Source organism: Mauremys mutica, chromosome 13, assembly GCF_020497125.1.
Source record: "Mauremys mutica isolate MM-2020 ecotype Southern chromosome 13, ASM2049712v1, whole genome shotgun sequence".
NCBI classification, from domain to species: Eukaryota; Metazoa; Chordata; order Testudines; family Geoemydidae; genus Mauremys; species Mauremys mutica.
The window spans coordinates 56,404,192-56,422,131 of record NC_059084.1 but is presented as its reverse complement, the minus strand read 5'-3'; the positions used below and the strand labels follow the sequence as shown (position 1 = coordinate 56,422,131).

Genomic DNA, 17,940 nt, shown 5'->3' with positions numbered 1-17,940 from the left:
GCACAGCACCCACTGGAATGCCTGAGAGAGCTTATATCTTGTATTCCAATAGTACAGTGCTCAGCACCCAGGGCTGAGATAGAGAGATGGGAGTGTACGGGCATCGAAAGAACAAACATCAGTGTAATTAGAGTGCACCCTCAGTATTCTAATACACTGACTCGTGTGTGTGTGTGTGTTTCTGGATTTAGCAATTATGCCAACTATTTAGGCACAGCTAAAGCCATTGCTCCTTTTGCATACAGCAGAGGAAGCTGTCCCTGTGCCTCAGTGAGTAACAGCTGAGAATACCAGATTCAGGACAAATTGTTGAGAAATAGGGGAGACACTCCCCCAAACTAGTGGTTATTCTCCCACAAGATATACCAAACCAGTAACAAAAGTAAACTTCTGTCTCGCCACACTTGCTGACAGGAAGTCAGAAATGCAGCCTCCTTGGCTATTCCAGTCCTGGATTCAACACCCAGATGCTAGACCTAATGATGAGTGGTTATTTAAAGCCAGTTTCATCAACCAGTGGGTTCTTCTGATTCCTAAGGACCAGCCACCTACGCAGGTCCATATATAACTCAGCTCTTACTCAAGAATCACTCTATTGCCAAACCTTTAGTATCTAATATCTAAAGATTTATTTAAAGAAAGAAAGAAAGAACGAAAGATGAGAGTTAAAATGGTTAAAGGAATCAAATACATATACACCTTGCAAAGTTCTTGTATCTGGTTTGTAGATGGAACAAACTGCTGGCTTGTTAAGTCTCTGGTGGCATTCAAAAGATTGGCAGGCCCTCAGTCTGTTGATTGAAATGGTCCTTTTAGTGTAAGTCCATAGTCCAGAGATCAGAGCAGGAAAGAGGCAGAATGAAGATGTTTCCAGGGACTTTTATAGCTTCTGCCTTGTGGAGGGAACTTCATTGTCCGAAGCAGCCCAGTTAGTGGAAAAGTACAGGCACAACATGGAGTTCAGCATCACATGCATAGGCGTCGACTTCTGCTGGCGCCGGTGGGTGCTCAACCCTCCCCTGCTTCCTGCCCTGACTCCACCCCCGCCCTACACCTTCCGCATCCCCATTCCAACCCTTTCCCCAAATCCCTGCCCGGGCCCTGCCTCTTCCTCTCCTCCCCTAAGCGTGCTGCGTTCCCACTCCTCCCCCACCAGAGCTTGTTACACCACAAAACAGCTGTTTTGCAGTGGTAAGCACTGGGAGGAGAAGTAGGGATGCAGCATGCTCGGGGGGAGGCAGAGGTGAGGTGGGCGGGGGCAGGGTGGGGACCTTGGCTGCCGGTGGGTGCAGGGCACCCACCAATTTTTCCCTGTGGGTGCTCCAGGCCCGGAGCACCCACGGAGTTGGCGCCTATGATCACATGGCCTTGCATGCTTCAATGAGTCATAGCAGGGGCCATTACTCATATTCTGGCTAAAACGTGCACAGGAAAGCCCATCAGGTGGAGATAAGCTTCTTCTATGGCCTATTGTTTTTTTAATGGGCCATTGCCTTGAATGGTTCATCTACAATGTGCTGGCTAGACTGGATGTAAACTACCTTGTGGGTGTCAGCCCAGGAGCAAACCAATTTGAAATACAGGTATATAGTCAATATTCATAACTTCCGATACAATGAAACATGCATACAAATAGGGTAATTATATTCCGCAAATCATAACTTTTCCATTGTTACCTTACATGACATATTTTGTACAAGATTTGTTGGAATTGTATAACGGTGGTGGGAATAATGGTATACGGGGTCATATTTTAATCATGTAAAGTCAGAGAAGCATTTGCTGTTGGGGACAAAATTCCCTGCTGGCAGCTGCAGAACGTACGTGTGTTTATGCAGGCCCAGCTTCTGAGATCCAATTGGTTTGGAATTTTCACACCCACACCCACACCCCTGGACGCATCCACTCCAGCAGTGGGTGTCACATGGCCTCCACCCATGTGCACACATACACGCCTTGTACCATTTCCACACACACGGCTGGCCCATTTCCACACATGCTCCCCAGAAGGTGAAGACATGTTCTATCCTAACACCCTGCCAAAGTGATCTCAGGGCATTGCCCCTGGCTGTGACATTGTGATCCATGGAGTACACCCCCAAATAGCTCTTTACACTTGCTAGCAGTGGGGGGTCAGTCTGAGGGGGGAGGCAGTGGGGGGTCAGTCTGAGGGGGGAGGCAGTGGCGCCAACATGCAGCACTCAAATTAGGGTCATGCAAAAAGAATAACTAGAGAGACTGAGTCACTTGTGGCAGGTCTAGAGAGAAGATATACTGGAGGGGGTGGGGGATCCTCCGGGTTAATTCCGAGATATTCCCCTGTACGAAACTTGCTTTGATCATGGCAGAGTAACAGGCCAAGCCCTAGCGAAATACAACCTCAGGAGCCCTGGTTTGCATGGCCAGGGCTTTAACCCCTGAGCTATGGAGCCAGCTGATACGGAGATAACTCACCTGAGCAGATATTGACACTGTCTAGGGAAGCTGCAGTCAGCCGGATCAGCTGTCAGAGAGGGACAGGGGGATGTTTTACAATGATTTCCCCTGGGCTCCCAGCCAGGGCTCTCCCTGGCAAATGCCCCTGTCTGGGCTGGGCTGCAAGACTGGTTGGTTTTGCCGTGGGCATGTGGCTGGGTGACAAGGGGAGGGAGCTGCTAGACACACACACAGACAATCACTGTCCTCAAACGCACACAGCATCAGCATCCCGCTCTCCATGGCAATTCCTCCGGGAGCAAGGCACGGCCATGTATCTCCATTTGACTGGATGACAGAGAGCACAGGTGGGGGTACAGCACTGACCTTGTCTAGCTACCTGGAAGTAAAAACTGTCTGGGCTTTGTCTGCCAGGGGGATTCTGGAGAGAGAGAGGGGGACAGGCTTTCCTCCTTCTGAGTGACGGCTCCAGTTTTGTTGTGGCTTCTCTCTGCCCTGGGATGATTTAGTTGGGTTTGGTCCTGCTTTGAGCATGGAGTTGGACTAGATGACCTCCTCAGGTCCCTTCCAACCCTGAGATTCTTGAATGCAGCCAGGTGGGGTGGGGGATCTACGGGCTCAAAGATAGAGAAAAGTAGAAAACTCTACAAACAAAGGGATCAGCTCTATAATGTAGCAAGCTGCCTCAGAGGGCTATGCATTGCATGTCTGTATTTGCAGCATTCCCTAGGGTGCTTATATATGATACTAGAGTTTGGGTGAGTGTGGACAGTGTCTGAGGTGATGTTAGAGTGCTGGAGTTTGTGAGGGTAAGGTGTCTGGTATGTGCAGGGTTCTCTGTGTGTTTGGCATGTGACTGTATGTACAATGTCAGTGCACATGTTTGGATGATAGTATGTAGGGCCTTAGCTGTGAGGGTGGATGTTGTACGGTGTGTGCATAGACAGATATAATAGAATTTTAGGGTTGGAAGGGACCTCAGGAGGTCAGCTAGTCCAACCCTCTGCTCAAAGCAGGACCAATCAACACATTTTTACCTCTGTTCCCCCAAATGATTGAACTCACAACCCTAGGTTTAGCAGGCCAATGCTCAAACCACTGAGCTATAGCATTTATGTGTTTAGGGTGTGTGTGTGTGTGTGAGTGTCTTTTAAGTCCAGGGATTGCTGCCAGTACTGAAAGGCTGTTGGCTATTGCTCTAAGGCACAACTCACAAGTATAATTGTGCCATGGACAGACACTCATGGACAAAACACACAGCTACCACACCCCAACTATCACACACAGCTGTCACACCCAACTATCACACACAGTTACAGTCACACACAGACACAAAGAAACACAGGACAGAGACAAAGATTTGTGTAAAGCTCAAAACTCAGGAGGGCAGAGGGTGGTTTAGAAGGGCAGAGCAGGGGGCCAGGAGCCCAGATTCCTGGGTCCTATCCCACATGTGGGAAGGGAGCAGCGTCTGGTGGATTAGAGAAGCAGGTCTGGGAGCCAGGACTCCTGGGTTCCATTTTTAGCTCAGGGACAGAGGGATGAGTCGTAGCCCAGACAAACAGCAGGAACCAGGACTCCCGACATTGCTCACACCTGGCACTGTCCTGGTCACTGGTCACTGGCCTCTTTCCAGTCACTCAAACATGGGCCCATACACAAGATGGGCCTTGTTCAAAGGGCTGGGGCCTGGCTTCCCAGCGATGTTGTTACCCAGCCACAGAGCTGTTAGCAGCAGCAGCTAACGATACCTTGGCTATTTGCACATGCAGGGACGGGAGCTCTGCATCACCCAGGCAATAAGAAAAAGGTCCCTTCATGACAGTGGAATCACAGCATAAATGTCTGTCTATCCATCCCCAGACAGATCCATCTGTCACCATACCCACCCCCTACCTATCCATCCAACCCCAGACAGATCCGTCTGTCACTGTACCCACCCCCCTACCTATCCATCCAACCCCAGACAGATCCGTCTGTCACTGTACCCACCCCCCTACCTATCCATCCAACCCCAGACAGATCCGTCTGTCACTGTACCCACCCCCCTACCTATCCATCCAACCCCAGACAGATCCATCTGTCACCATACCCACCCCCTACCTATCCATCCAACCCCAGACAGATCCGTCTGTCACTGTACCCACCCCCCTACCTATCCATCCAACCCCAGACAGATCCATCTGTCACCATACCCACCCCCTACCTATCCATCCAACCCCAGACACATCCATCTGTCACCATACCCACCCCCTACCTATCCATCCAACCCCAGACAGATCTGTCTGTCACCGTACCCACCCCCCTACCTATCCATCCAACCCCAGACAGATCTGTCTGTCACCGTACCCACCTCCTACCTATCCATCCAACCCCAGACAGATCCGTCTGTCACCGTACCCACCTCCTACCTATCCATCCAAACCCAGACAGATCCGTCTGTCACCGTACCCACCTCCTACCTATCCAGGGCCGGCTCCAGGCACCAGCATTCCAAGCTGGTGCTTGGGGCGGCATTCAGCAAGGGGTGGCAGCCCCCCTTGTTTTGCCCCCAAGCAGCACACCGAATTGCTGCCGTGGGCGGGGGGGGGAGGCAGTCTGTGTGCCCTTAGGGTGGCAGGCGCGTTTCCGCGGCAGCGGCAATTCGGCAGCAGCTTCTATGTTTAGCTGTCCGGGGCGGCTTCAGCTAAACATAGAAGCTGCCGCCAAATTGCTGCCGCCGCGGAAACGCGCCTGCCGCCCTAAGGGCACACGGACTGCCCCCGCCACCCAGGGCGGCAATTCGGTGCACAGCTTGGGGCGGCGAAAACTGTAGAGCCGGCCCTGTACCTATCCATCCAACCTCAGACACATCCATCTGTCACCGTACCCACCCCCTACCTATCCATCCAACCCAGACAGATCCGTCTTCTCACCATACTCATCCCCCACCTATCCATCCATCCTGTGGTTTGGGCTTGACTCTGGATTACCCTGAAAGGGGTGAGAGCCGAGAGCGACCTGGCTGGAGGAGCAGGTCACAGCCGCCAAGGAGCCCCCAGAAGTTTGGCTGGTTGATGAGCAGGGCTGGAGTGCAGAGAAGCCCTGCAATGCTGCACCTGGTTGCGAGGGGGTACCCAGATGGTGAGTCTCTTTGCCCTGGGTGATCTGCCGGGGATTCCATCTCCCAGCAGGCTCTGGGGCCCGGGGAGTTTGTGTGGTCAGTGCCAGGGCTGGGAACAGAATCTGGGTCCCAGGCCCTTCGCCAGATCAGCAGCGGGATATGAGTGTGGTGTGGGGAGTGCAGGCTGGAGGAATGGGGGGCATCAGGTAGGGATCCTGTCAGTGGTGGACGGGAGGGAGTTCACCCCCCTTCCCAGCGCCCATAGACCCTCCCCCAGCATCACCCCGGGAGCCCCGTGAATCAGTCTGAAGTGCAGAGACCTCACATGACACCCCCAGGAAAGAATCACATCGAAGCCGAGTGCTGCGCTGGGAGCTGGGCCAGGGGGAGCCCAGCAGGCAAAGGCCGTGTGGCTCAGGGGTTATTGCCCTGCTCTTATAACCCAGGAGTTGTGAGTTCACATTTCCTTGGGGGTCGCCAGTAAATTAATTAATTAAAAGTCCATTTCAGCCCCTGGTGATTTTATCCCCCAACCCTTGGCCAAGCCCGGAGCAGAAGACTTCTGCCCCAATTGTTCTGTAATCTCACCCACCATAACACTAATAGGGACCAAAGGCCACAGCAGCCGTTCAGTAACATTGTGGAACACACCTTAAAGGAAGGTGTCATTAACTGACTAACCAATTAATTAACTCATTAACTGCATGGCTAATGTTCCTCCAGGGAACTGGCACAAGGACTTTCCCCAGTTCCAGATTCTCTCAGTAAAAATTGCCCCCAGAGGGCAGAAGTTGGAATCTCCCCATCTGCTGTCCGAGCACCGCTCCCAGCTGCTTTTGGGCCATGGAGCCCGGAAGGAGACCTGAGCTGTGGTTTGCCCAGAGGAGCTAATGATGGATTCCCACCAGCAGGGGGTGAACCGGTCCGACTTCAGTGCAAAGAGAGCACCTTGTGGTGACAATTAGCGTCACTTGTTGTCCATAGTGTGTCACCTTCATGTGGATTGTTGGTCTAGATAGGGGCGGGGGAACCTGAGCCTGAGAAGGAGCCAGAATTTACCAATGTACATTGCCAAAGAGCCACAGTAATACATCAGCAGCCTCTCATCCACTCGCTCCCCTGCTCCCAGTGCCTCCCACCCACCGGCAGCCCTGCTGATCAGCTCCTCCCCCTCCCTCCCCATACCTCCCGATCAGCTGTTTCGTGGCATGCAGGAAGCTCGGAGGGGGAGGAGCGAGGGCATGGCAGGCTTAGGTAGGGTGACCAGATGTCCCGATTTTATAGGGACAGTCCCGATATTTGGGTCTTTTTCTTATGTAAGCTCCTATTACCTCCCAACCCCCATCCTGATTTTTCACATTTGCTGTCTGGTCCCTAGACTTAGGGGAAGGGGCAGGAAGGGGTGGAGTGGGAGCAGAGCCAGGGGTTGAGCAGTGAGCACCCCCTGGGCACACTGAAAGTTGGCACCTGTAGCTCCAGCCCCGGAGTCGGTGCCTATACAAGGGGCCACATATTAACTTCTGAAGAGCCGCATGTGGGTCCAGAGCCACAGATTGTCCACCCCTGGTCTAGATGATCACAATGGTCCCCTCTGGCTTTGGAATCTGTGACTTCATCCTTCCATTGGAGGGATCAATGAGAACACTACCTACATCCCTACCCCCTTCACCCTTCCATCCCTAACGTCTGAAGCCAGGAGGAATTACATCTCTTCTGTGTTGTTTATTGTAGTTAATGTCACTCAGGATATTCTTATTGCTCATGTAAATGTGAAAATACTTCCCTGAACTGGGCTAAGCTCTCTGAGCCTCATTATCACCCCCAGGCAGAGACACCCCATGATGCACTCTGCCAGGAGGAAGGAGATGGCAGTGAACCAGGGATGCCTAACTGCAGAGTTCTGCATCAGGGAGGAGAGCCCCAGCTACCAGACTCATTGGTCTAGGCATGTGGCTCTTAGAGCCAGCGTGTTAGGGTCTGGGTTTAAACCCCTAATGAATGCAGGAGTTTTGCAAAGAAGAACAATATTGCAGATAGCATTTAGGAAGAGGCTGGAGACAGAGAGCTGTGTGTAACAGCCCAGGGGCAGAGTGATTGAGAAAGTCCAGGAAGGAAGGTCAATTTGGGGGTGTCAGAGCTGGAGTACGTTGGAGAAGCCTACAGGGGGTTCAGGATGGGGTGTCAAGGAGCAACCGGAGTCAGGGTCGGAGCGGCTCTAGGCACCAGCAAAGCAAGCAGGTGCTTGGGGCAGCCCATTTGCAGGGGCGGCAGCCCACAGGGATCCAGCCCGGGAGCTGAGAACCAACAGGGGGTCCTGGGAGCTGTAGTTCCTTGGTTAGCTCCCTGCCTATAGAGCCAGCCCTGGAGCAGGGAAAGAACTACATTTCCCAGCATTCCCTTGGCTGCTATCAACAGGAAAGGGAGGGGGAGGGAGTATGGTAGCTGAAAGCACATGCTGTAGCTTGCTGTGAATGGAGAGCTCACTGCTAGAGCGGGGTGGCACTGTGAATGGGGAACAAGTGTGCCCATGGAGTAGAAGGCTTTGGCCCAGATATCCCCTTCAGAAGACATCCCCAGACTGGATTAGGGATACTGGTGTGACCTCCCCTTGCAGCCCCCAAAGAAGGAATTGGGTGGACTCAATGGACAGTGCCCCTCTCTATCTGAAACCTAGCAAGGGAGGTATGTGGATCCCACTAGAATTTAAAATGAAAACTAAGGGAGGAGAGGCTCTACTGGACCTGGGCAGCTTTAGATACAGTACCAGACACGTAGGAGGATTTCCACTCTGAGCCATGGAAGCAGAAATTGACTTTTCCTTTCCAGATTTAGCTAATATTCAGAAAGGGAATCTAGCACATGCCTTCCAGATTTGAACACCTCAAAATTCAGGAGTGCTCAAGCTCAATCTCGGCAGCTGTTACTTCATTTCTCCCAAATCAAATATACTGATCCACTGGAATTTGCTGTAGAAAAAGTAGGATAAAATTGAGCAAGAAATGCTTCCCAGTGGTTTTTAGGACTGGAATTTCTATTTTCAACAGCCATTGCTTTTTTTTTTTTTTTAGTTTTATTTGTTTAAAAAGAAGACAGCGATATTGCATTGGCAAATTCCCCATAGAAACAAAGAGTGGAACAAAAGAATAATAAAGGCACCTCAACTTTTCCTCATTTATGGAGGACAGTCTTATAATATGCATCCAGATATCCTCCAGTCACACAAGCTAAAAATTGTTCCACTTTACTGCAGCTCTGTAACCATATGGGAACCAATCCTGTCTGTGTTCTGTGCACATACAAAATTCCTGCTGAATGACCTGCCCTGGGAGCGAGTTACCAGAGACCCAGGGCTGGGGTGGAAGGAGGGTGCAGGTGCAGGGGGGAGAGCCCAGCACTGGGGCGGCAGGGGGTGTGTGGGTAGGGGGGCACTGGTGGGGGAGGAAAGGGGGAGCTCAGAGCTGGGGCAGCATGGGGTGTGTGGGGGGAGAGCCCAGCACTGGGGCGGCAGGGGGTGTGTGGGTAGGGAGGCACTGGTGGGGGAGGAAAGGGGGAGCTCAGAGCTGGGGCAGCATGGGGTGTGTGGGGGGAGAGCCCAGAGCTGGGGTGGCAGGGAGTGTGTGTGTGTGTGGGTGGGGAGAGCCCAGGGCGCGGGTGGGGGGAGGACCAGAGCTGTGGCAGCAGGGGGTGCAGGTGGGGGGGGGAGCCCAGGTCTGGGGTGGGGGCAGCCAAATTTCTTTTTTGCTTGGAGCAGCAAAAAACCTAGAGCCAAGCCTGGTTAGGGTGAGTTCAAGTCCTGCTTCATGGACCACAGCTCCCTCTCAAACTCCACATTTATCCTTTGTGCATATCACATCATGTTCTGTGAGTGGCTAATAGGTTTAGGCATTGGCAGTGGTGGGATTTGAACCCATGACTTCTTAAATTGCTCAGGTTCCCTATTGGGAACACCAGCTACTACTTCTTCCTCTCTTAGTCTAAGGGTGTGTTTCTCATCTGAGAGGTGTGGTTCATATCCTAAATGATATGAATTTTGACAATGACTTGTGGAGGAATCAAAGCTGGACTGACCCAGGTCCCTCCAGCTCAGCCTCTGACACAAGCCAGTCCCTGTTGCTTGAAAAGAAGGAAAGCCTTCAAGAGAAGAATAATGGAAAAACTTGCTCAAAGGCAAAGTTTCTTCCTGACCTTCCTCAGTTAGTGACTGGCTCAAGCCCTGAAGGATGAAGGTTTATATCTCCTGTATCAATATCAATTTTGGAAGGGAAGTGGGGTGGCTGGGAGCGAGGACTCCTGGCTTCTAACCCTGACACTGGGAGGGGAGTGGGCTCTGGGACCTGGGGATTTATGTTCCATCCATCCCCAATTTCACACGACAAGACAGATTGCTTTGCAGGTACCAGGTTTAATAAGATTTAGGGAGCACAGAGAATGGCAGAAAGAGGGGACATGTTAAAAAGCAGAGAAGAATGACAAATACCAGACCATTCAATGAATATGAGGATTTTCCATCATTACACTGAGTACATAACCCCAGAGGAGTGAAACCGGTGGATATTCCTTAATTAAGACTGGTTTTTTTAGATGGCCACTATCTGTCAGCAGGGAAAACAGGATAGGTGAGGGGTGGCTATACTGTATAATGGGCACGGGGGCTTCAGAGGGTGGGGATGGGGATGGGGATGGGGATGGGGAAGGGGCGGCTGTACTGTATAATGGACATTAGGGGCAGCAGAGGGAGGAAGTGGGGAAGGGGCGGCTATACTGCATAATGGGCACTAGGGGGCAACAGAGGATGGGGATGGGGCGGCTATACTGTATAATGGGCACTAGGGGGCAGCAGAGGGTGGGGGTGGGGAAGAGGCGGCTATACTGTATAATGGGCACTAGGGGGCAGCAGAGGGTGAGGGCTGGGGAGGGGGCGGCTACACTGTATAATGGGCACTCGAGGTGGAAACACCTAAACGATCTGACCAGTGCTCAGAGGTGGGTGAGGAGCCAGGTGCTGTGGTCGGTGTGGGAGGGACAGAGCCGGGTTAGAGGAAGCAGTAGGGTTCCTGCCTCCCCTCCAGGTCCAGCCCCGGGCCCTAGAGCTGCTCCAGGTAGTACACAGCGTAAAAATTCCAGCAGCCAACGATAATTTTCAGCTTCTTCACTACCCCGATGTAAGAGATTGACAGTGTGTCAGGGTTAAATATGCACTGAGTGATGCTGAATTCATCTTTGCTCTCGCGCAGGCCACCTATTTTGGGTATCCCATCATCCCTGCAGATTCTGTTGATATTTGAGACAGGCTCGTGAATGAAGGTGTTGACTGCCTTCCCATACAGTCCCCGAAGCAGCATCATCTTGTTGCAGTAGTCGTTGGCGTCCGGGGCGGGAGTCTTTGGATAGTTCACATGCTTCCTCTGGAAAATGAAGTTCGGCTCGATCCATGGCTGCCCACTGGCCAGGACTAGGCAGGCGGCCAGCAGGGCGAGCGGCAGCAGGAGCGCTGGGCGAGGTCCCCTCAGAGCCATGGCCGTGTCTGTCTGTCACTGGATCGAACTGCAGTGGGGAGAGGGATGGAGACAGGGCGGGGTAGGAATCTGCCTCCTCCATGGCACCTACTGGGCCTAACACCCTCCCACCTCATTCTGTTCCCAAAGCTCCTCCCTTCTTATGATCCCCTCCCACACTGTTCTGCCCCCATGAGCTCCTCCTACTATTCTTGTGCTATTGTGCCAGGCACAGCACAGACCTCGACCAAGACAGCCTCCCTCCTCCAGCCCACTGATCCCCATTCCCCTCCCAGAGCCAGGTTAGAACCCAGGTGTCCTAGTCTCAGACTCTGACCAAGCTGGGCCCCCACATTTGACAGGTGCTGCACAAACCCGAATTGAGATCAGCCCCTGAGCCCAGAGAGGTGGAGCGTGAACTCAGGAGTCCAGACTCCCAACTCCCCATCCCCCCTGCGCTAACCCCTAGATCATGCTGCCTCCCAGAAACAAATACTGCAGTTCCAGCCCCATGTGACACTGTTCTCTGCTCTCTCTGGGCTGGTGGAATCTCCTGTAACTTACCCAAGTCCTTGTTCCTTCGCTGTCGTCAGACCGATTGGTCCCAGCCTCTGTGGAGCTGAACCTCACCCTGATCCTCCTGCCCATCTCAGAGCGGGTTATATAGAGCCCAGCCACATGTGGAGGTGGGAGGAGTGGGAGGGGAAATTCCAGTAAACAGTTGGGTCAGTGCAATCCTGTGACAGCTGACAATTAGAAGCAGTGACCCAGTAGTCAGGGTGTGCGTGAGGAACAAACAGCACATGTCATACCAGAAACATCCTGTGGTGAAGTGTTTTTCCACTTTGTTATGTTGCATGTGAGTCTTACTGTCCTATACTAATACTGTGTGTGCCTCAGTTTCCCTGTGCACTGCACCAACGCCTAGGTGGTGGGAATTGGGTGTGTGACTTTTGCTGAGGCTCTCAGGGCAGCTGAAGCTGCCCAGCGGTCTGCATGTAGGTGATGGATGGTGCACTTCGTAACCTGAGACCCAGGAGGGGGATTCGACCAGGTGACACTTTGCCTGGAAAGCAGGACAAAGCCCGGGGGAGGAGCAATGGGCATGTTGGAAGCCAGGCAGTGGGGTCCAGGGCAGTCTGCAATGTGGGACTGGAAGATGGGGAGTCCAGGGCATCGGGCCTGGGACTCCCCCAAGATGGATTTGGCTGAAAGTCACTGATTTCTGTGCTAACAAGTTCTGTTCTATGCTGTGTTCCTGTCGACTAATAAACCTTCCATTTTCCAACACTGTCTGAGAGTCACATCTGACTGCAGAGTTGGGGTGCAGGGCCCTCTGGCTTCCCCAGAGTCCCGCTCAGGTGGACTCACTGTGGGAAGCGCACGGTGTGGAAGGGGATGCTGAATGCTTTGAGGTCAGACCCAGGAAGGTCAAAGCTGTGTAAGCTTCTTGCCCCGGTGACAGTCTGCTCAGAGACAGGAGGCTCCTCCAGGTGACACATCCAAAGGTGTGTTTACCCTGCAAGCGAAGGTCTGACTGTGGCACAGTTAGGTGGTGCAATGCCAGCTTTCATCTACCCAGTATGGGTAATAATAGCTGGCAGCACAAACTTCACGGCGAGGTAGCTGCCCCAATACCAGCCTGCCAGGGACCCTGGGTACCTATCCTGCTGTGCTGCTGTCCAGGCCAACGTGTCCCCTTTGCTGGTTGTTTCCTGTGCTAGCTAGATCAATGCTAGCATAGGAACGCCCACCTGTGCTACCATCACACCTTCATTTGTTGTACACATGCACCCTGAGTCCTGACCCACTGGCACCTTCTGAATCCAGTCCTAGCCTGGAAACTCACAGCTCTGCCAGTGCCCCTCAAGCCTGACCCACAGCCCCTGCTGTCCCAGCCCTGGACTCTGTTGTAGTCATTGAGATGGAATATATGGGCCCAGAGAGTCAATGGTGCTAACGTGACTCTATTGCTGCCCAATGTTAAACAGTGTTCAACAAGGTTCGGGGTCTGGTGTCCAGGGCCCTCGGCCTGCTCAGTCCCATGGGAAATGCACCATTAACAATCCTTCTAACCTTTCAGTTCAGATACAGAAATGGAGGAAAAACAGCTCAAACCTTTGAAATGTGACGTATTAAGGCAAAAGCCTTATTTTTAACTACATCCCTTGTTCCTTTTCCCTGTAGCTGTGGAGAGGTATTTGAAGGAAGCCCTCTTGCTGTGACAGTCTCTTCGATGGTATTAAAGATGGTACTAACTGTCCTCTTGGGGAAAAGAGAAGAAGTTAGTTGTGATGGGCTGGAGCTGTTATTGTCTTTTGTTCAAGGTGAATCCTGTTTCCTAGTAGAAAAAACCCGACAGACACACACACACGAGAGGGGAACAAGAAGAACAGCAAAGAGAGAAAATGCAGGTTCTGTCTCTGGTGTGACTCTCCCTTCCAGCCTCAGCGCTGCAGAAACCCGGCATGGCCCACGATCTTACCAGCCACTCTGAGACTTGGCAATTTATACTAGTCTGGGACCGTTTCCTGTTCTGTCTCACTTTTGTTCCTGTCCTCAACCTTGATTGTTATACATGATAGGAGGGTTCGTAAACTTTCACTCCTCACAGCAGAGCTTAAAATTAGGCTAAATTTGTAGGCCCAATTATTACAACAGGTCCTCATTGTCTACAGCTCTTCTGGTGCCCCTCACTCCCAACCCGCAGCTCCTGCGATCCCAGCCCCGGGGCTCCCCCATCCCACAAGCTTCATCTGCAGACCCCTCCAAGGTGCCTGAAAGTATAAGATGCCATGAAAATTAGTGAGGAACTGGGCACTTGGACAACTTCAAGGTGGAGTCAAGGCACTCAAACCCCTTGGACTGCAGTGCTGTCACTATAGGAAGAGAGCAGATTAGCCAGCCTCTGGTAGATCAAACTCTCCTGGGATGAATGACCCCAGAAAGACTCAAACTTAGAATGCTGGTGATGTACTGACATACATTACAAACCCTGAAATCTAGGTTATTCATTATTATTTCTTTCTCTGTAGGATAAGAGCAATTCTCTGAAGGAAGGAGAACTGCCATTGGATGCAGAAAGGCAGAAATGTGCCCTTGGAATTTGAATAGTGAAAGAAAGAGAGAGAGATGGGAAAGCACAAAATCAGATAGAAAGAAGGATTGACAGATTATTTCCTCTTGGAACCAAAGCCAGGGCTGGAGTCGTTGAGGGAACAGGTTGGATTGGAATTTTGGCTTGTTCCAGGGCTCTAGGCAAGATGTACCTCAGAAAAGCATGAGTTTGTTGTTTTCCTTTTTTGGCAATAGATACCATTAGAAAGGTGATTATATTGTTGCCATCAATAGTGAGGATTAAAACACACCGGTATGAACCCTGGTTCAACTGACATACACAATCCATAGTAGGGGTTACATTGGAAATTGGTACAAAATCTGCCTTTCTCTCTGTGCATCCAGTCCCATAAACACTAATTTCTTTCTTTTTATCTCTCCATCCATCTAACCCAAGACATACCCATCGCTCTCTGTCTACGTGTAGTTCTGCCCATCCCTCTGTGGGAGTCTTTGAGAACTGGCAGATGCTACAGAAACATGGGAGGTTGTTATTGCCATGAGCATCATCTCCAGGGGGCATTCTTGAAAGGTATAATTAATGAAGCTTCATAGCTAGAGATGAAGACACCAGGAATTTTTACCACGCAAATTCAGAGTCTTTAATGCAGCAGAGCGAGGTAACATCCTACTTTCACCTAGCAGGTCACCTTGGTCCCTGTTACCATCTTTCAGTTTCATCAACTTTAAATTTGTCACCTCAGCTTTTGGCTTCTTTTGGGTGTTTGGATTTGGAGTCAGGATTCCTGGCTTCTAGTGCTGGCTCTGGAATGAAAGTGAAGTCTAATGGGTTGGGGCTGGGAGTCTATATTCCTGGGTTTTGTCTATCCCTTTGTCTGGGGAGAGGTGTGTGATAGGTCAGAGTAGGGCAGCCTGGGAGCCAGGACTCCTGATTCTTTTCCTGACTTTCAGTGAGGAGGGGTGTCGTGCTTTGAGCAAAGGGAACTGGGACCCAGGATTCCTGGGTTCTTTCTGCAGTGCTGCAGCTGTCTACACAATGAGGTCTCAGCTTGAAGAGTCACTCCCGTGTAGTGATGTCAAGCACTCAGGACAGGGGCGAGATCCAGCTGATTGCAGAGGGAAGGGGGCAGAATTGTTCTGTGGTAGTTTGATGACTACATCGCTGTCCTGTAAACGAGGTGGTGTGAGTTCAAATCTCCTTGGGGCTTTGCATAACCATTCCTTTCACACCGTCTTCAACCCAATGGCTAGCAGTGGGACTGGAGACATCTGCCCAGTGCTAGGTACATTTTATTGCCCACATGGGCTCAGCTCCAGCTCTCAAGTGTCCTGCACAGAGTCCTCTTGAGCTGAGCTCCCTTCTTCCAAGTCCATGGGTCATTAGGAGTTACAAGAAGTGTGAGATTCGAACAATGTTCCTCCAAATCTTTCAACCTCAGGGGAGCTGTAGATACTCAACAAACCCCGTCGGGTAGCAGCTGCTGTCCCTTTGCACAATGCTCCCCACAGCACAGCACCCCTCAGGGCCAGCACTGACCTGCAAGGGAACAAACCCTCTACTGAACTCCCACCCTGCTCCCTGCAGTGTAGCACCCGCTGGGGCCAGTTTGGATTTTGAGGTTAGAGCACCCCCTTCTGAGCCCCTCCCTGTGGCACAGCACCCCCGAGATGCAGGGCTGGTACACTGGAGTTAGCACTGCCCACAACAGAGAACCCTGAGTGTGCCCTGGAGGTTTCTGATTTATTTACAGGTGGTTAATGGCTATGAAAGAAGGAAGTAAATAAAGGAACAAATGGAAGGAAGATCATTCATTCCTAGAGCTGAAGGCCAACAAGGATCATTAGATCATAGAAATATGGGGCTGGAAGGGACCTCAGGAAGTCATCAAGACTTTAAAAAACTTCCAATGATGGGGATTCCACAATCTCCCTTAGAAACCTATTCCAGAGCTTAACTACTCTTATGGCTAGAAACGTTTCCCTCATAACTAACTTAAATCTCCCTTGCTGCAGAGTGAGCCCATTACATCATGTCCTTCCATTGGTAGAGACAGAGAACAATCAATCAGTCCTCTTTGTAACAGCTCTAAACACAGCTGAAAACTGCAGTTGGGTCCCCGCTCTGTGTTATTTTCTCAAGACTAAACCTGCTCAGTGGTTTTATCTGTTCCTCAGAGCTAAGGTTTTCTAACTCTTTTAGTTGCTCTCCCAAGGACACGCTGCAATTTATTCACATCTTTCCTAAAGTCTGGGGCCCAGAACTGGACATGTGACGAGTTGGAGCACAGAATCCCCTTGGGAACTGCCAACTGATGTGCTGAGACTACCCCTGAGCCCGTTTTCCCCGACACCCTGGGGCTTCAGTGCCCTGCCTGGTCTGAGCCAGACACAGTAACCTGCTGCAAACCCAGACCCTGGTCTGAACCATGTTCCCCAACAGCTGCAGGCTTAACTGAAAGCAGCTTAAGAAGTGTTCCTGTCTCTAACACTCAGATGCCCAACTCCCAATGGGGTCCAAACCCCAAATAAATCTGATTTGCCCTGTATAAAGCTTACACAGGATAAACTCATAAATTGTTCGCCCTCTATAACACTGATAGAGAGATATGCACAGCTGTTTGCCCCCCTCCCCCGCCCCAGGTATTAATACATGCTCTGGGTTAATTAATAAGTAAAAAGTGATTTTATTAAATATATTGGAATTGGAAAAGGTACAGAGAAGAGCGACAAAAATGATTAAGGGTATGGAACAGCTTCCATATGAGGAGAGATTGATAAGACTGAGACTGTTCAGCTTGGAAAAGAGATGACCAACGGGGATATGATAGAGGTCTATAAAATCTTGAGTGGTGTGGAGAAAGTAAAGGAAGTGTTATTTACTCTTTCTCATAACACAAGAACTAGGGGTCACCCAATGAAATTAATAGGCAGACGGTTTAAAACAAACGTAAATATTTCTTCACACAATGCACAGTCAACTTGTGGAACTCTTTGCTAGCGGATGTTGTGAAGGCCATAACAGTAACAAGGTTCAAAAAAGAACTAGATAAGTTCATGGAGGATAGCTCCATCAGTAGGTGTTAGCCAGGACAGACAGGGATGGTGTCCCTAGCCTCTGTTTGCCAGAAACTGGGAATGGGTGACAGGGGATGGATCACTTGATGATTACCTGTTCTGTTCATTCCCCCTGAAGCACCTGGCATTGGTCACTGTCATATACTGGGCTAGATGGACCTTTGGACTGACTCAATATGACTAATCTTATGTCATATTCTTATGTTTGACCCCCTTTTGCCTCACCTTCCATAATCTCTCACCACTGTGAAAATTAAAATAGTTTCAAAATAAATATTGATGCTATTTGTCAAAAATGTCAAAAAAAAAAGTTTCCTGCCATTTCTAATCCTGTCTCCAAAGGGCTTGCAACCCTTCCCATATTTGTGTCAATCTTATCCCTTATCCAAGTCACTAATGAAAATATTCTACAGTATTGGACCCAGGACTGACCCCTGCGAGACCCCAGCTACATCTTCCCAGTTAAACAGCGAATCAGAGATAACTGCTCTCCGAGTACAGTCTTTCCACCGGATGTGCACCCACCTTGTAGAAATTTCATCTAGACCGGCTTTCCCTAGTTTGCTTTTGAAAATGTCATATGGGACTTTGTCAAAAGCCTCACTAAAACCAAGATCTATCATGTGTGCTCCTTCCCCCTATCAACTAGGCTAGTAACTCTGTCAAAGAAGGAAATTAGGTTGGTTTGCCAGGATTTGTGCTTTACCAAGCCGTGCCGGCTATCCCTGTTATCCCTCTAGGTGTTTACAAATC

At 50.8% G+C, this 17,940-nt stretch overlaps 1 protein-coding gene across 1 annotated transcript; it reads right to left on the bottom strand.

Annotated features, from left to right (window-relative positions):
* Positions 1–10,623: 10,623 nt before the first annotated feature.
* On the bottom strand, positions 10,624–11,322 carry LOC123347190 (ribonuclease-like). Its single transcript, XM_044984570.1, has one exon. It carries the CDS (start codon positions 11,053–11,055, stop codon positions 10,624–10,626), a length of 432 nt encoding a protein of 143 aa, XP_044840505.1. The 5' UTR covers positions 11,056–11,322.
* Between the last annotated feature and the right edge of the window lie 6,618 nt (positions 11,323–17,940).